This window comes from Stegodyphus dumicola, chromosome 2 (genome assembly GCF_044657685.1).
Source record: "Stegodyphus dumicola isolate Sdum_Otavi_A_Nest chromosome 2, ASM4465768v1".
In the NCBI taxonomy this organism is placed as follows: Eukaryota; Metazoa; Arthropoda; class Arachnida; order Araneae; family Eresidae; genus Stegodyphus; species Stegodyphus dumicola.
The window spans coordinates 196,201,209-196,221,808 of record NC_140769.1 but is presented as its reverse complement, the minus strand read 5'-3'; the positions used below and the strand labels follow the sequence as shown (position 1 = coordinate 196,221,808).

Genomic DNA, 20,600 nt, shown 5'->3' with positions numbered 1-20,600 from the left:
TTGGCAACAGCCTGAGCACCTCACACGTGAACAGTGCGATTTTGCTCAGTTCCGCCCTCAATTTTGATTGAGAGTACTCCGGGGTGGGACTCCCACACCTCTTCGCCTACCACTAACTTCACAAGAGGACTTTAGGCTCGCCGAATATTTAGAGTGCTCCCATGCCGCGCGGACACTATACAACTACAAACATCCCTGATTTCCCCGGAATTCGAATCCAGGCTCTTTGTCATGGCAGTCAGCAACGCTAACCACTAAACCACTTGGGCGGCACGCATTAAATTAAACACGCCCACAGAAAAAATGGTTTGATCCCCAGATGGTGTTATCAGTGGGTCGCCACATGTGTTTGGATCCTATTTTGCAGGTGCTAAAAAGCATGACAGGTGCTTAATAAAAAAGTAATTTTAATTTAGCCAGGATCTGAATTTTCAAATCATTTGTAAACTAACTATGTATTTAAACATATAGCATTAAATAATCTTTACCTTGAACGTTACATCTTATAAGCTATTACTTTAATTTATTTTTGCATAATATTTTATGAATTTTGATTAATCGCTTTTTATTTGTTTTGCAAAGCACTAAATTGATTGTACTAAACTTCTTATGAGTTTTATGAACTCATTTAATTTATTTGAACTGATATGTTGTATTTTAAATCTCCTGTAAAATAATCTGGATTCATGTCTAAGATTAAAAACTGACGTTTTAGCTGTTGTTCAAGCAACACAATAGAAATGATTTAAAAATTTTATAGTGCGATAGTCCTTGCGGTTCCGGAAATCACACGCGAACCGTCGAATGCAGATCAAAAGAAAATGATGAAGTCATAGAAGAATCATTGTGTGATTCAGTCAGGAAGCCGACCGATTTTCAGAATTGTAATCTTGGACCATGTGAAGGAGTGGAATGGATAGTCTCTGATTGGAGTGGGGTAATGTGAGCCATTTAGTGTCATAACTTGTATCTTCTGTTATGTCGAAAATTTTAATTGTATTAATGTTTGTTTTAAGTTATTATTATTCTAGTATTTTTATTTGTACTCATGTATATTTTAATCTGGTAAAAAGAGTATTCTTAAATTGTTAAACTTTATTTAGCTCGTTATTCTTAAAACTGTAGTGTAACAAAGACAGGAAACATTTACAAGAACACATCTGGTTTATGGCCTTTTTGCTTAACAGTAGAACTGAAGGCAGTTACGGTGTTTGTCGACTCGTTTACTACGAAAGTAGTAAATCGACATTCTCATTCTCATTTGCTTTGTTATATTTGTAATGTTTCCTTCAGTAAGTTTAGGTAATTGGAATTTCTTATCACTAGTTTCCATTTGTTAGCTGGGGGTTCTATTTCCCACATTTTTCCCGAAGTAAGATGGTCAGGACATCATTTTCAGATTTTTCTTGTATTTGATTCGTTGTGGGGGTCAAATTTCTCAGTTGAAGATAAAGTAAAGTTCTGGGGTTGGTGAGATTTAATTTTATGATTTTTTTGTAAGCCTATGAAGTATCGGGGGCGGAGAGACCGAGTTTACCTCGGAAGCTGCACAATGTTAAGATGACTGAATGTATCCACTGTTGTGCTGGATTATGCCCTGGAAGCAAAGTCATTCGGATACTGGTTCTGATTTTTGAGCTAAAAGGAAAAGGAAAAGCAGAAAGTGTCTTCCCCCTTGCGGGGCGAGCGACGTGAACCAGCGGGATGCGATTATGGTTGTAGCGGAGTCTGATTAGAGTAAATTTTGGGCAGCTGCGATGTGAAAGAGAAAGAAAGGAGGGGCGTTCTGCCCCGCAGCGGGCTTCCTGAGGAAGAAGGCTTGGGTTGCGTTTTCTTTGCTCTAGAGGCTGCACTCTTTCTGCGAGATGTTTAAACGTTTTTGTGCCAGATGCAAGGAACTTTTTCCTCTGGAGAAAAGTGCGCGAGCTGCATAGAACATTTGACTGAGAGCTGATTACTACTTTAATGAGTGATAGTTAATTAACTGACACTTGGAAGTTCCGGAACGACGTGAAGTTATTACTATCCGGCTCCTGTGGATCCTGACGCCTAGACGTTCCACACAGAAATATGTTCCTGAAGAACGATCTCTTCCCTGATCTGGCGTTTAGTTTTACAAAAAGGACTTCACTTCGTTTCCAGATATTCTTGTGCAGAATGGACTTCAACGCGCGAGTGTTGGTTTATTAACTGTAATCAAGGTGTTGGCTCAAGGAAACACACTTCCTCCGTGCAAAAAATTGAACACTTTCCTCAAGATTATATGTTTCGTAAAATCTCTGAGTGATTTTTAAATTTGTCTACCTCTCTATCTTTTCAAATTACTTAGACGAAAATCATTTATTATAGATATGTAAACTAGTAAGTGATTAGAATATTTTGAATAATGACCAGTTAATTTAAAGTGTCTAAATGAAGGTTTAAAGATTTGTTTTACCAGCTTAAGTAGTGAGCTAGTAAATGTCAAAAATAGTAAACTTACAAATTAATATGTGTACGTTAATTTTGGAATGAGATATGTGTTATTTTGCATCTTAATGTTTATTAATTATTGTAAGCTGTAATTGTGTGTGACATTATGTGTTACTTTTCATAGTAAAATATGTGGTAGGATTACTGATCAGTTATCCATTATTTAGTAATATAATAATATTCTGGAATTTAATAAATGTGTGTTTAAAATTAAATTGCATTTGTTTATTTATATCTTGGGTGTATTTTTACGGTCACTCCATTTGTTTGAGCCGGGAGCTTTTTAAGAAACATGAAGTTATATTTAATTTGGAGTTATTGTTACTGATTCTTCCTTTTACACGGGTTCTCACAACGCGCCCTGATGCACTAACCACTTAAACTAATTGTTTTGATTATGTGTTGAGGTTTAGTGATAAAAGAAATTTACGTGCCATGCTGGTTTTTCACTACTGATAGAATTTCACTTTTGTTTTGTTAGTTTTGTTAGTTTGTCCGGCACCAAGGTAGATAAGGAAAAGTGAAAAGTCAGTTCAAGGTGTAAAGTATAAAAACCCCTAATTTTCAGTAACGTAACAGTTCTTAGTGACTCAATAAGTGAAAACTTAAGCTGAACTAAAAACTGTGCGGAATGATTTGAATAAACCAATGAAGCAATATGTTCAATATGCTGTAAATTTTAGGATTACTATGAGTAATTTAAATATCTCAATAGGTCTTGTGATTTATTAAACTGGTAATTTGATGCATTTCTGCAGTATCTGTGTATTTGTGTGAATTTAACATCAATCCCTTATTACAAAATAATTAAAAAGGGAGAATTCAAGTAATCTTTCCAACAACATTAAAAGAGTTTAAGCTTCATAAACCAAACTGAAAATGATCTTTGCAACTGAATTCAAAATTTAAATTTATTTAGCATTGCTGGGTTTATTAATGAAACTGAAAGTAAGGTCTGAAGCTTAGGTCTGCATTTCATTTATCTTAATCTGTTAACTCTTCTGATACCATTTTATTTCTAGACAGCATAAAAATTCAGTATGCAAAGTATGTAAAGTTAAAGATAAAAAATTCTTTAGTTTAACACCTTCACAACGGGTGTATCACATATACGTCAGTACTTAGTCCACTTACGTGACAGCAGGCTGTCTTCTTTGAGCAACTCACCTTGGAGACGGTGGGCTGTTGCAGTAGTGCGATCTTGCAGGACAGGGTATTTCGTGTCGCTAAGCCCAACTTAAAAGAAATTCTATCAATAGCTTTTATTTTTCCTGTAATAATATCTAACAGTAATATAGTCAAAAATACATAATATCAAGACATTTTGAAAGAAATTTAATCAAAATCTACATCAAAAAATATTTGACTCATCCTGATTATATGTTTTACAAAACTTATCTAAATCTATATCTAAACACGTGTGAAAAATAATAAAATATATGATTAAATGTTATAGCATAAACTATTTAGAGAAGAGTCAGTGTGTGACAGTCTGGTTGCTAGCATTTCATTAGTTGTGAAATCCATTTTGAGGTCGGACATTTAAGTTATTTCCAATAGAATAATTAATCTTAGGAATCTCCTCATTTTAGACACATCTGCAGGGAGAAACGTTGCTGATTTTGGATAAAGTGAGTTTAAACTCACCTTTTGTTCATATAAATTACTAATTTTTTTTTTCAGTTATGTTCATTAGGATATTATCAAAATGGTGGTGTATTTAATTATGGCAAAGCACACGAGGGCTATCTGCCTAAAGGGAGGGATGCCTTTCGTGGAGGACTTTCTAAGGGAAACTGGCTCGTATACACGTTACACATGGGGAAAACCACGAAAACGCCCATGCAGCCAGCCCGTTCGCGGGATTCGAACCTCAGACCGAACTACCAGTGTTCAGCGTCTTTACCGCTCGGCCGCTGGTGGGCTATTATCAAAATGAATATTATCATTATATCATCATTGAAAAAAATAGTGAAAAAAATCAGTTTTAGACGCATAATTGAACTATTTACTCCTGCAATTCTCGTAAATTCATAACGCTTTAGTTACTTAGCAAATGAAGTTTATGATGTATCCACTGTTGTGCTGGATTATGCCCTGGAAGCGAAGCCAGCTTCCAATTCAGTCTCTTACAAAGTCTCAAGATGCAAATCGCTACCCTCACTTTAATCTGTATAGCCTTCGGTATCAGAATAGTTACTCATGGGCTTAATGGAACAAGAGTGTATTCGACATTTAACGCAACAAGAGTATATTCGACATTTAACGGAACAAGAGTATATTCGAATAGTAAATGTACCATTCAAATATACTCTTATTCCGTTAAAAATTCTTTCTTTAGGCATCACAATATTAGTTCGATTCTCTTAACCGGTGCAAAAAAACGTAAAGTCTACCTCTATCTAAAGAACTCTACTATCTAAAAAAGATGCAAATTGAATGCAAACGAGAATTCTTAAAGCCGCAGCTCCACTCCCAATCTAACCATAGGAAAAAAACAAAAACAACTCGGAAGCATTAAAATATTTATATCACGTGAAGCTTCAGCTGCACTTCGACTAGGTTTTGTTTACTTTATATCTTATACTTGTATATATAATGGAATCGCCAAAAAATACTTTACAGACACAAGAGTCAATAATGTATAGGTTTAAATAAGCTAACTGTAGTGGACACGAAGTGCCATCTAGTGATTTAAAAAAAAATAAAAGAACATATATGTTTTAAAGTGCATATGTGATACACCCGTCTGGTAGATCAATGTAAGTGGCAACGCACTAACGCATCCTCCGGCTGCTAGTGACATTTAAAACTGATGCATATCTGACATGCCTTTCTCCAAAGGGTTTTCAATTCAGCAACATGTCATTGCGAAAAGGTTAAAAAAGACCTCAGCTCTTATAGGGTGCTCAATGAAGTATTTCAGTACGGTGCTGCGAACAGTATTTTTTTCCGAAACTGCTGATCATTAAAGAATGCAAATCAAATAAGAAATACTTATAATATTTATTTCTTTACCTCAGTTAAAATTATAAGTTCTTATATACATATGTTATCATGTTTCTTATATGTAATTTGGCATTTCTTATTATAGTATGAGCCCACCAGCGGCCGAGCGGTAAAGTCGCTAAACACTGGTAGTTCGGTCCGAGGTTCGAATCCCGCGAACGGGCTGGCTGCATGGGTGTTTTCGTGGTTTTCCCCATGTGTAACGTGTATACGAGCCAGTTTCCCTTAGAAAGTCCTCCACGAAGGCATCCCTCCTCTTAGGCAGATACCCCTAGTGTGCTTTGCCATAATTAAATACACACACACATATTATAGTGTGAAGGTTCTTGTATCCTAAACGTGGAGTCCAGGGAAGCTCATTGTGCAGATGAAGATGGTGTGGTATTTCCAGATGATGCTTGTGAAGCTGGCAAACTCCCTGAACTTACTCGACCATGTGTCTCTGAAGCAGAAATGTGTGAGCCCATGTGGCATACTTCTCAATGGACTGAGGTGAAGCATTTGTTATATGAAACTTCTAAAACAACATATTAAATAAGCATAATTAGTTTTTTAAAGAGCAAAATTCAATTCCAAAATATTTTGGGATGGGACTGATCCATTACTGTTTAAAAACTCCAGAGACTGATATTTGCATTCTGAGCTCAGCCACTGGCTGCAAAATGTATTCCTGTAAGAGTATTTTCGTAGTATTCCCCATTGTCTAATAAGAACTAATCTTTTAAGAAAGTTCTTTTTGCTTTTCACTTCATTCAAATAATTCTGAGATTTTAGGCTGCAATAAATTATTAATTTATTCTTCTTCTGAGGAAAGAAAAAACTTCTTCTAGCAGCCCCTGAGCAGCCAGTTTAGTAAACACCAGTTGTTCAATCCAAGTTTCGGATACTGACGAACAGATTGCCTGTATGGGAATTTTCTTGGTTTTCCTCAAGTGTAACGTGAATATGAGTCAGGTTTCTTTAAAGTGTCCTCTATGAAGCCATCTCTCTCCTTGGGTAGTGTTTCCCCTTCCTATTATGTGTTTTGCAATAATTCATATAAATAAATTTATCCACAAAAGTTTGAGGATTTTAAAACCATGTTACAAAATTCTTTTCTGGGGTATTTATGAATGTGTTTTAAAAAGAAATTAATGGATTCATGATAGAAGGCATGCATTTATATCTTTGTACAAGTCACTTGTATTCCTAAGGTATTTTAAAAAATACCACTTTTTAAAATGAGTAGCCAATATAATTTTAATCAAGAAAGCATTAAGAATGTTGCAAATGATACAGAAACATAACTATCCTCAAAACAATACATCTAACAAATGTTATCATTGCTTATTAAATATACAAATTAATTATATAAAGCTTGGTGGGAAAATGCACATAATTCTAATGACATGAAGTAGAAATATTTTGATTTAATAGTTTAATAGCCATTAAAAATTTGATCGGTGGCATTTCCACTAACTATTTAATTTTTTTGCTGTCATAAGTATTGATGTGAGATATTGAAAAGTTCAGAAGAAAAATGTAATGTGTAGCGTAGTCAATTTCAATGAAATGCATAAGTTAATTTTTTTATATTACAAATTATTCCAAGGTTAAGATTTTTTTTAATTTAAAGATTACAGGTTAGGGATAGATTTAGATTGGATTTATTAAACTATGGCAAAGCACAATAGAAATAAGTAGAGAAAAGATGCCTTTTATGCATGTTTTCTAGATTAAACTATATTGTACTTACATTTTACTTGAGAAAAATTGGGAAACACTCAATTCACCCAGCCTGTTTTTTGGGATCTGAACTTGTGCCAAACTATCACGTTCAGCTGCTACATCCAATTAGCCACTGTAGTGTATGAGCTAAGTGTTATTTGTGCCAATGCATGACTTATATTATAAATTGTAAGAAAATATATATATTAATAAAAGGTAAAGTAGATAATATTTGTAAAAAATAGGTTTTTTAAAGTGCTGAATATTGAGGTTTTAACGCTTTATTCTCCAAAAAGCCCTTTATCAAAAAACTCAACATGAAAATATAGTTTCTAGATTGTCAAGTTACTTAAAAATATTGACTTAACATTTTAATACGGATTTTACATAATGTAATAGGGACAATTTCAGTGTCATGAAATTTAAAACTTTTATTTTTAGAATGCCAGATTATTTAAAAATTTGGACTATAGTAGTATCAGAAGTATGAATTTTAAATAATATAATAGCACCAAATTTAAAGTTATAAAATTTTATTTACTGTAAATTTTTAACTAAGCATTGATTTAAATTCATTATAGCATGTTATATAGCTTACTATCAAAGGTGGCAGAATTCATTCTTTGTTTAGCGATGATTTGAAATGAAAGTTTTTATCGTTTGAAATCAACACCAAGTAAAAAATGAATTTAGCAAATTATGTTTACATTTTATATAATTTTGCAGTATTCTTCTCGTATGTGCTTATATTTATAAGCAAGGATTGATCTCAGTGTACTCATAAATATTTGACAAGTAATCATTTGATGTTTTGTGAGCATCAAGTTAAAATTTTGTTTTAACATGTTTATATAAAAGATGTATGGTTAAAATTATTTCTTTGTATTTTATAGTGTTCTGCGATATGCGGAAATGGAGTTCAGAGTAGAGTTGTATTTTGTGGAGTATGGCATGATGAATCAGTTATAAAGATAGAAGATAAAAGTTGTGATCCATTGAAGAAATTTGATGAATTTCAAAATTGCAGCTCTGCTCCGTGTGAAGGCGTATGGTTTGCTGGGCCCTGGAGTAATGTATGCTAATTTTTAGTGCAATATTATTTTTAATTCTTATAGATCCCTTTAAAAAATTATTTGCTTATTAATTTGTTCTTTTAGAGAAGAGTAACTGCACTGCAATAGGTGCAAAAGCAAAATAATGATGTCTCTTTGCAATATTATCCTTAAATATTAAAATGTATGATGATGATGGTTCGGTAAAACCATCGAAACTAGTCCTGTGAAAATTTTGTAAATTAACGCTGATTTTTGTTGTTTGACTTCTGAATTAAAATGTATCTAATATTTCTTGTATACCAAGTATTTTTCAATATGAGACTGCTATCCTTTTCCTATATTAGTTTTCTAAACTATGTATGTAATGACTATATGTCATAAGAATTGAGACTATGCAATATAAACTGTATACATAGAGTAGCAATCCACAGTCTGGCAAGTGCTCTGCTGTGAAACTTCATGAAACTTAGCTTCATATAAATACAGATAGCTAGGTGATTTGGAGTCACTTTCACTGTAAATGTTTATAGAAATAATACTAATATGATTTACTTGAGATTATACCATAAGATTCATTGATTTTTTATGCATTTGATATATTATGAGGTTTAAGTGTGCAACTAATTAGAGTTAAATAATAGAGATAATAATCAACATATAAACTTTATAAATTCACAGTTTTTTAAAAATCAGGTTTAGCCACTTAGGAGCGATACAGATGGCTAGGTTATTTAGAATCACTTCACCGTGAATGTTTATAGAAACAATAAAGTTATTTCTTTGAGATTCTACCATACGATTCCTGTACATTTGATTTTTTATGAGGTTTCAGTGTGAAACTAATTAGTGTTAAATAATAAAGATAATAATAAACATATAAACTGTGCAAAATCACAACTTCATAAAATCAGGTTTAGCCACTTATTATACATTAATACAAGAAGCAATCGTAAGCTCCTGCTGCTGCGCATATAAATATATATATTGAGGTTTGAATTTGTAGATTGTGTTATTAGTTTTTATGGTTTCGATGATGTGTTTTCAGTGCTCTGTTCCTTGTGGAGGTGGCGAAAGAACTAGAAACACTGTATGTTATCATGACGATAGTGTTGAAGATGTTAGTCTATGTGATCCTGCTGAAGAACCTTTTGATAAAGAGACATGCAATATGGCATCATGTGAGGAAGGTATGCTCAGGCTTTAAAATAAATAAAAATCAGAACTAGAATAAATGTAAAACATTTATAGTACATATTTTCAATGAACTTTGTCGTCTAAACTGTTTTGAAACGAAGAGTCAGTTTAATTTTTGATAATGAATCCTTCCAAGTTCCATACCTGACATTAATATTATTAAATTGATCATAAATTAAGAAGTAATTAGATAAAGTTCTTATAAATTAATTAGTTGATTAATGCTATTAAGTAATTTAATTAAGAAGAATTAAGAAATTTAGAAGTAGTACTTTTAAAGATCAGAATGCTGGATTAATTTTGCGTATTTAAACTTTTTGTAGTTGAAAAACGCTATCTGACATGCAGTAAAATACTGTACGGCAAGCATGTAAAAATTAGTATTTATAAAATCTTAATTCTCTGCTTTAGTAATGTTATGGATGAAATTTAATTTTTACCTTTCTCCCTCTCCAATTTCAGAAGGTTCTGCTGTTTTCTATTATTATTTTTTTAAATTTTCTTTGGTTAACAGTGTATTACAGTATTTAAAAGTGCATTTCTTTTATTATACCAGGCTATAATACAAGACATAATAAAGTAGTTTATAATTGTCTATTTTCATTCAGTTTGCAGTATTTTGAGAGTATGCTCGATACTGAGGAACTTCTAAATTTTTAGCCTATTTTAAATTTTGCCCTTTTGATATGTTAATTAAGATATCAATTAAAAGAAATGTCTTTCCATCAAAATATTTTTAAATTATTGGAACTGTGTTGTGGAATGAACAACACATATTCGTTGCTTCAACTGCTTTTGTACATCTCCTTTTTTTGCAGTGAAAGATATATGTTTTCTAATAAGAATTAGAATAAATATGTTAATTACCAGTTGTGGCTATTTATGATACTGCGTCTGTAAAGTAAAACTGCATGCTAAGTTCAATTAATTCCATAATATATTAAAAAGTCTGATATGTACACCACATGACTTCCTTGTACAGAATATTAAATTATACGCATTTTTTCTTGCATTTCATTTAAACATTTTGGATTGAATTAAATCTACTTCGCCGACAGCGCATAAACCACAATAGAATAAATGCATTCTTTAAAATTCACTTTGTTTACCATAGCGACACTCTGGCGCTAGGTTCACTTAACAATATTATATTTCGTTCATATTATAACTCAGAATGCACAAAATTTATATCATTTAAAGAATTATCTAATCGTTGCCACATGTTCTATTCAAATACTATAATAAAGCTAGAACGATGTATAAAAGAAATTAAGAAAAGAAAACAAAAAAGAAATTGTTTTTCACAGACGATTGAGTATTTCTCATTCAATTAATTCTGTTTTCACTTCGCGACAAGGCAAAAATACATAAAAACTCAAAATATCTGTCTTAAAAATTACGAAGTAAATCTTAAACGCTTTATTTCCTCGAAAAAATTCCAGAAAGGATTAAGCATGATTTAAATAATAAATGAAGGCGTTATCTATGTTGTTGCAAAGCTTAGCCTCTCTAGATTGGCAACAAATCTACTATTCTGCAGTTTCAAATGTAAACAAATATGTCCCCCATGTTATTTAAAACCTAACCGCACTTAAAAAACTTTTAAATTGTTGATAATTGTACAAATATTGCTAAAAGAATTACAAAAGGCATAAAAATCTTAACCGGAAGATAAGAACAACATAATTCAATCATTTTTAAAGCAAAAAATGCACAATTTACAAAAATATAAGAGTAAAGAAACTGAGATCACTGAGTCGGGTAACAGAGGGGATATATATATATATATAAATATAAATATATATATATATATATAAATATATTTATATACGTTTGGAGCGGCCGATTGCAACCAAAATACGAGGTGCACATCTACATGTTATAGCAGTCCTATATACAAAATTTCAACGTTCTGAGGCTACTCGTTTTTGAGTTATGCAAGATACGTACGTACATACGTTCGTACAGACGCCACGAAAAATTCTCTTCAGAATTTCAGAATTCATTTTAAAGCAGTTTTATAATTTTTTGGAGGAAAAGAGTGTTTTATTCTGTTCTTACGTACATATATCACAGAAATGCATCGTTAAATTGCATTTGAAAGAGGTCAAAATAGAATATTTTCGTTGAAATATACTGCCTGAAACTTTTCGCGATTACAATACTTCTTTTTTACCTCGTACAAGGAAGTAAAAAACGGGAATTATGCCGCTATAGTTTATAATAAAAAGTGTTAATTTCCCTCTTAAATTAAAATGAAAATGCATGTTAACGCTATTAAAAAGCTGGGGAAAAATAAATGGCATGTATTTTTATTTATTTCTAAGCATTTAAATATAAATAATAAAGACATAAGGTAAAACCAGAGCCCTACTTTGAAACAGTTAAAATGTTTTTAATTTTAAATTTATAGCTTCAGTTTTCATCAAATATACGTAAAACTGAGAAAATTCAATGTATTAAAAGAAAATTCAGTCTATGTGAATTTCTTTTGCTTTCTTCTTTTGTAAATTTTAACTCAGTTTCTAAACGAACGTTTGACTGAATTATACTTTAAAACTAAAAGAAAGAATTTTTCTATTATGGGTGCAGCTTTCTAAATGTCAGATTGGCATTACGATTATTGCTAAGTTCACGTTTGCTTCTCACATACTCTTTGCAGCTACTAGCTTTCTGGATCATTATTTCTATTATTATTTATTATTATTAATTTTTTCATCATCATTATTATTTTTATTCATGGTAATAATAAGGTTTGCCACGAAGATATGGGACAATTATTATATTTAGTATTGTTACGGATTTTGTATTTATTTAGCTAATTTTAGTAGAATCAACTCAAATTGTTTTATATCCCCGGGCAATGCAGCACGAGACTTATTTGAAGAGGAAGCTACGCCGAAAAATTAAAAATACAGGAACACGCACATTTAATAAATATATATCTCGTAATTGTACGCTTTTGCTTTCCGGAAAAATCGATAAAATACCAGAATATTCTAGTGCTTGATTTAAAAGCTTATAAAATCTGATGAAAAGCATCTCAATTCATTTGCTCACAAAGTTGTTTACTTAATTCATATGGTTTATTATAGCGAATCCGCGGTGAGATTGGATTAGCTTTCTCTGTTTTGAATTGAATTTTTTTAAACGTTTTAGTATTATAGTTTAAAATATAACTGTCAGATATTGCGATATTTTACGAATGTCTGAAGAAATTTCAGCATTTTGTTTTATTTTTTGGTGATAAGAATAAATTTTGTTCACTTTTCACTGGACTTGTGGATTCAATTTATTACGAACCCATATGAACGCAGCAGTATGTTAAGTATTTTACTAATGAATTGAAATGTAATTGATTGGAATTTTTATTCTATTAGGAATGATATGAAAAGGTGGATTTTTTATTAACAGAACAAGTTTGAAAGAAATTTCCACAAAATCACGTATCTCATTTTGAGAAACTAATAAGAAGCACATGACTTGGATTAGTGAAGGAAATAAGAGTAGCCACCTTATCCGAATTTTGTATGTATATATGCATTATATATATGCACAGAAAATGTGTGAGAGATGAAAAATCAAAACAAAATTCGGAGTGATATTTCATGGGAAATAAAGAATTAAACTATAAGTGACTATAAAATGAAAATCTAAAATCAATGAGCATTACAAAATTAAACTCAAAGAGGAGAAAATTCAAAAATAAACTCTCCTATTCAATAGACAAAAATACTAATCGTAATAAGATAACTAAAATATAAAACAGTTAAATTAGCAAAGTAAACCATCCAGTCAAAAATTATATAACAAGGAAATTCAGATGAGTTTTATTTAAAAAATAGGTAAGAAAGGACAACAGAGAGAACTTTAGTAAAATATTGTAGTTAAGGGGACTCATACACCTTAAACCCCTCATGATCTTCGAATATGTGACTATTGTAAGAATTGGGATATTTTATTTATTTTAAAAGCAATTACTTCCAACTTTTTACAGCTGACTTCATGATATAGCTGCTTTGGAAACTAGTAACCAGAAAGTTTGTGTTGCCACAAATATTTTTGTAATTTAATCCTCTTTGTTACAAAATATTTCGCCATATTTCCACCTGCCGCGCATGATATTTTAAAAATGGCTAATGGTACATACTTGAAATTGGATGGAATTCTTTATATGGACACTATTTTCTAACTGAACCAACAATCTGATGAATATTTTACTATTAAAAAATTTTATGGACGAAAACATTACAATTTTTTTTTAATAAAATACATCTTATGAACTCAACTCAAAATAAAATAAAAATTTAACATGAAAGTTTTAGAATTTTAGGTTCACAGTAGTTTCCAGACGTTATAAAAGCTATATATTAAATATGGAATTAAATTATGAAACAGAATGTCTTAAACTGTGCGCGCAAGTTGGAAATAACGACGAAAAATGTTGTCACAAAGCGGACTAAATTATAAAAATATTTGTGGCAACACAAACTTTCTGATTACTATTTCAGAAAGCAGGTATATTATGTAGTCATCTGTAAAAAGTTGGTAGTAATGGCTTTTAAAATAAATATGTTATCTCAATTCTTGCAAGAGTCACCTATTCGAACATCTTATGGGTTTTAAGGAGTATGAGCCCCTTAAAATAAAGAACTGTCAAAACCTTTTTTCTTCGGAGAATGCGGATAAGTAAATAATTCCCCCCTTCGCAAAAAGTATGATTCTGAGAATGATTACGTAATCATAAGAAACTCTATTAATTAAAGTGAGTCAATAAAATTACAAAGTTGCTCTGTTTTCTGCTAGGTACGGTACATTTTTATACGTAATCAAATACAGCTGCACACCAACCAATCTATTAAAAATGCTTCAAATCTAATCACATAGCAGCAAAAAAAAAAAAAAAAAAAAAAAAAAAAAAAACATTGTATGTGTATAATAAAATTAAGCAGTGTTCAGCTTAATATTTGCATTAGTTTTTGGAGAAAGGTTTTCACATTTTGAAGACTTAGCTTTATTGATGTTCTTCAAAGAGAAGGAATAATGCTTTCTCCTTCTCAAATAGGTAATTGTACCTCTTCTAATATACAAAACAACTTTCCTTTAAATTGAGGTCAATTTCAGACTAAATGTTTCTAATATTAAAATTTAAATTGATGTACTTTTCTTAGATTTATTATTGTTTGTTGGTAAGTTTAATAATTAATAATTATTAAATAGATTGCCTTGAATTTTCATCGACTTATTGTTACCTGGAAGTACTTGAATTTAACACAGGAAAAAGACTCAAAGAATTAAATATCATTTTGACTTTATCAGCTGTTAGAATTGTTTACAATGAGTTCATTCTTTCTTAGCATCGAATACTAGTTGTTTGGTTTTATTTAATCTGTTGCCACAAACACACGGCAAAATTTTAAAAAATGCATTACGAATTAAACATCTGGCGCGAGGATAGCGCCGTGTTTAGAAAAAGATAAAATAAGGCATAAACATTTTTAAAAGTGAACATTTCTCCCACCCACCCCGGGCTGAACACTTAAGTTCAGCAATGACTACTTAGGAAAAGGACAGCATTGGGAAATTTTGAATTGATAAAGTCTAGTTGACGTTTTTACTTCAACAACTCGAACGATTTCGTCTTTTCCAGTAAAACCTTCTGTGATTCTTCCAAGATTCCACTTGGAAGGAAGAAGAGAATCTTCTTTGAGATAAACCAAATCATTCACTTGAATATTGTTTGCACGCAATGTCCACTTTTTTCGCAGTTGTAGTTGATTCAGATATTCCTTCTGCCATCTTGACCAAAACTGATTACGAAGCTGTTGAATCAGATGCCATCTTGACTTTAAGCAAAGATACATTGTTGTCTCTTAACTTCCTTTCCTAGTTATTGGAGCACCTATTAAAAAGTGTCCTGGAGTAAGCGGTTCTAAATCCTGAGATCTAAAGAACGAGGAGTCAGTGGCCTAGAATTTAGACATGCTTCAATCTGTATTAGTAGAGTGGTAAATTACTCAAAAGTTAAGATAGCTGACTTGCAAACTTTCAGCTAATGTTGCTTCGCAGATTTGATTACAGCCTCCCACAGTCCTCCAAAATGTGTGGGATAAAGTGCCATGCAATAGATTCTTGAGTTGCAAAATTTTAAATTTTAGCAGAATTGAGAAGCACTGATTTGTCTTTTATGTAGGTTGCTGCTCCTCGAAAATTCGTTGCGTTATCAGAATACAGATTTACCGGCCTTACAGATAAACTGTCCGAATACAGATAAACCGTCTTAAAACCGCTAGAAAGCCATCTGTTGATATGTCTGAAACAACCTCGAGATGAATTGCTTTAGTGGCAAAGAAAATAAAATGAGCAATGTACGATTTAATTCTTACTCTGATGCGTGTCATGTTAGGTTTTGTATTGAATAATCCACTAAAACCATGTCAAACGTTAAGAAATGCTCTTCCAACACCAAATATTCTAGAAGGCATGTCTCCCATGATGGTATGGCATGTTGCGACTTCAGTTTTAAGCAAGTCAAACATTTAGATGGAATTCGTTGCACTGCATCTCTTCCAGAGGGTATCCAATACTTTTGACAGATACAACACAAATTAAATAGAGGACCACTATATAAATGCATTTTGTGATGATATTGTATCAATATAGTAAAAGTAAAATGAGGATTCTTTGGCGTCTGAAGCTTGAATTCTGATTTTTGAATGAGCTTAAGTTGCTTTCCAGGTGATAATACACATTTGATTTTTTGACTCTGAGCTTGTATTTTGCAATTTCTAATGAGTCTTAAACACCACGAAACATAGCAGTAATTTCAGGTATATCTGAAATGGTGATATTGACTGACAGAAACGATTTCTTTTCTTCGTGTCTGATATCATCTACACATGCTTCCTGTAGGTCTCTAGGCAAAAGAGGGAGCATATTATGCTGACACAACCAATTGACGACCACGCCTCCACAAAGTGACTTTTCAGTTTTAATGCAGAAATACCTCTAGACGAACAATCTGCTGGATTTTCTTGACTTTTCACGTAATTCCATGAAGCTTCTGAAGTTGAGTCTTGAATGTCTGATATTATATTAGCAACAAGACTTTTCCACCTTTGAGGAGATGAACTAAGCCAATCTAAAATTATTTTTGAGTCTGAATATAAAATAGTCTGATCAATGTGAATATTCTTCCTTAAGGATCTTGAAACAACTTTATAGAATCTAGAAAGAAGAAGTGCTGCACATAATTCGAGTTATGGCAATGTTATTGTCTTTTCAAGAGCAACTTTTGTTTCTGAACTAATCAATGAAACGTGAAGTTTTCCATTTTTGAATATTGTTCTTAGATAAAACACTACAGCATAGGCATGTTCAGACACATCGCAAAAGCCAATTATTTGAATATTTTTAATAGAAATGTTCTATTTGAGATTTCAAAAGAGATTTCATGCTTGTAAAATATCATTAGATAATAAATCATGCCATTCAATACTTTTCTTCCATAAATGCTGCATTAAGATTTTTAATTGAATCGCCGTAGGTGATAAAAACCCAAGAACATCATAAATTTTCGCGATAGTTGACAGAAGTTGACGTTTTGTTAAAACACTATCCATAGGTCAGTTTATTCTAATTCTGAATATATCTTCTTCAGCATCCCAAATGATTCCTAGAAATGTATAGATTTGTCAAATGATTCCTAGAATTGTACCCTGTCAAAGGTCCATTTGGCTTCTTAGTTCTTGGGGTAAAAATTCAATGACTGACGGTTCATTATATACCCATTTTCTTATTGGAAAACCACCTTCCTTCATTAATTCGATAATTTGTGAGACTAACTGTTTTGCTTCCTCATTACTCTTTGCTCCTGTGAGAACATCATCTACATAGGTATCTTCCAGTATGACTCTCGAAGCTTCTGGAAAAATTCGTTTGTTCTTCTATGGCAAGTTGTTTTAATCTCCGTATAGCCAAATATGGAGCACAAGAAATGCCATACGTAACTGTTAGAAGCTGGAATTCTTTAAGCAGTTCATCAGGATTTTCTCTCCAAATGATTCTCTGGAAATCAACGTCATTTTTATTGACTAGGATTTGTCAGAACATTTTCTCAGTATCTCCAGTGAGTGCCATACAATGAGTTCTAAATTTTAACAGGATGTCGAACAATGCATTTTGAAGTTTTGGACCAGATTTTGAAGTTTTGGATTTAATTCAAACTGGAAAGGTAGTGGAAATCAAAACCAACCATCCGTGGTAAATTCAAAATTGGGTTGGCTCATTTCAGAAAGGGTGTCCGTTTCAAATAGAATTCAGAAATCTTTAATCAATTGTCATGCTTTAGTATACATTTAAAATTTAACAAAAAAATTCTGGAAAGTCAAATCGGTTCCAGAAGTGGGTACACTGAATGATGAAGAGCAAGAAGTCTAGGCATTTTATTTAAATCACACTAGTCGAAATTCTGATGGTAGATTTGTTGTCAGTCTCCCATTTAAGAATATAGATCTATTGGGTGATTCAAGAAGTCAATATCCCGTAACTTGGTAGTTATCTCTAGTAACTCCAAAATGAGGTAAATAGAAAACCTCTGACGATGATTTTGAAAAATAGATATTTGCAACAATACACGTATGATTCATTGTTTGATATTCCCGCATGAAATGTATATATTGAATTTTAAACTCTGGATTCTGTTGAATTTTTTTTCCAAGGAAAAAAACCGCTTCTTAGCTTGACTTCTTGAATCACCCAATAGATCTATATTCTTAAATGGGAGACTGACAACAAATCTACCATCAGAATTTCGACTAGTGTGATTTAAATGAAATGCCTAGACTTCTTGTTCTTCATCATTCAGTGTACCCACTTCTGGAACCGATTTGACTTTCCAGAATTTTTTTGTTAAATTTTCAATGTATACTAAAGCATGACAATTGATTAAAGATTTCTGAATTCTATTTGAAACGGACACCCTTCCTGAAATGAGCCAACCCAATTTTGAATTTACCACGGATGGTTGGTTTTGATTTCCACTATCTTTCCAGTTTGAATTAAATCTAAGAATATATCAGCATCCAGAATGATATCAATCCGTCTACCTTCGTGAAAAGAAGGGTCTCCTAATTGTAATCCTTTCAAATAAGGCCAATTGAATTCTGACAGATCAAAGTTTGGTAAATTTGGCGTCAACGTTTTGACTACTAAAGCCTTAACCGAAAAGTTCTTGATATTAAAATGAGGAGTAAAATTTAAATTAGCTTCTTTCGTAACATGTGCAGCAACTGTATCATCAAGTCCTAGGATAGTGTGTTTAGACTTTTAAAATGAAAATTAGTTAGTCAATTACCACACGATTCAGTGATTAAAGGTGTTTGAGAACCATTATCAATTAGAGCACGGCATTCGAGAAACTGTCCATGATTTTTTTTTTGTTTTTGTTTTTGTTTTTGCTCTTATTACACCTGTAGCAAGTAAAATTAAATTAGAATTTTTTACATTTCCTGTGAAGCAAAACTGCTGCTCTTCCGAGGTACTAGCCGAAGGTTGATATAAAGGCTGATTTTGAGATAGACTTTTTCGAGTAGACTGTACTTGACTTTAAGCTGAATGTTTTTTATCACTTCTAAAAGGGTGCAGAATTGTGCGATGTTTCTGTTTACATGCCCTGCAACATGTAGTGAATCGGCATGAGGATACACCATGATTTGTCTCAGACAGTTAAAGCAAAGGTTTTTCTTTTCGTATGAAGCTCCAAAGCTCATCAGTATTCATTTTAAGAAATTTCTCGCACTTATGTAAATGATGTGGTAATTGGCAAAGTGCACAAGAATCTTGCCTTAACTTTACATTTGCTTTAAGAGCAAAAGTTTTGTTAATGGATTTTACCGATTTATCTTGAATATTATAATTTCCCTTTACGCTCGGAAGGCTTCTAACTTGTTTTTCCAAAATCGAAAGAAAATTTTTTAAAGATGGAAATGTTTTATTCTCTAGCGTTAATTCCCACTTGATTTTAAGTGAATCTTCTAGCTTGTCTTTTAACGCAAATATTAGAACAATTTCGACTAACTGATTGCATTCTAGACCAAGTGTTTTAAAATTCTGAGCAATTTCATTGCAGGTATCTATCATTGTTCGAATGGAATCAGATATTGGTTTTACAAATTTTAAATTAAATAATTATCTTCACTGAGAAAATGCTAAGTCTCTTTGGTTAACACATATGTCGAGTAAAGTGTCCCTAATACTTTTATAATTTTCAGAAGTTATTGCGAATCCCCTAATAAGTCTTGCAGCATCAGACGAAGCTGCACATTGAAGATATTGCAATTTTTGAATGTCAGTTAAAGATACATTAGAATCAACAGAACTTAAAAATATAGATTTAAAACTCAACCAGGATTCAAACTGGGCAGAAAACGTTGGAAGGTCATACTTCGGAAGCTTTATTTTCACATAGGATGTGGCAGATTTTACCGTCTTATCATCTTTGAGCTGTGATTCTTTAGTAAATGAATTTAGATATGTTTCTATTTTAACTAATGTTTCGTCTACCAAATCCTGAGTCAGATAAATTTTTAAACTCAGATTCTTCATCAAAATCTTTAAAAATAGAACATCCATAATAATAATCTTCAAGCTTGTTACGACATCTTTGCAGATGTGATTTCAGTGTAAGAATTCTCTCTATATTTTTTTATGTTAAAACTTCGTCAACAGTTCCAGTAAATCTTCAAATTTGCTTGATTTGAGTTCGATACATTAAATGAATTGATGATTTCCTATTTGACATATTTATTTTACCTTAAAGAATTAAATTACGTGCAATATAGTTATGTACAGATGTCGTGCAAAGTTCAAACATATATTTAAAAAATGGATAACAGAAACCATTATTTAAGAATGAAATTTACATGAAAATAGCCTGAATACAACTAAAACTTTCTTATAGTTTTTTCATTACAACATAAAATTGCATAATTCGATTTTTTTTTGTAAACTAGGTAACTTTAATGTAATACTAGAATTAGATTTTCGGCTTTTAATATTAATACCTCGGTGCCTTCAGTGTTTGTTGGTAAGATCAATAACTAATAATTTTTAAATAGCTTACCTTGAATTTTCATCGACTTATAGTTAACTGGAAGTACTTGA

The 20,600-nt window shown here is 31.8% G+C and overlaps 1 protein-coding gene across 5 annotated transcripts in view; it reads left to right on the top strand.

Moving 5' to 3' along the window:
- LOC118198040 (papilin-like) overlaps positions 1-20,600 on the top strand; it is a 137,655-nt gene that overhangs the window by 84,555 nt on the left and 32,500 nt on the right. For 4 of the 5 annotated variants that reach the window (XM_085811606.1, XM_085811609.1, XM_085811607.1 and 1 more), the window contains 4 exons: positions 761-937; positions 5,797-5,973; positions 8,082-8,261; positions 9,289-9,430. In XM_085811606.1, the coding sequence (XP_085667732.1) occupies positions 761-937; positions 5,797-5,973; positions 8,082-8,261; positions 9,289-9,430 (676 nt within the window). The remainder of the gene's footprint in view (positions 1-760; positions 938-5,796; positions 5,974-8,081; positions 8,262-9,288; positions 9,431-20,600) is intronic. The other variant, XM_085811608.1, reaches the window with a different exon arrangement.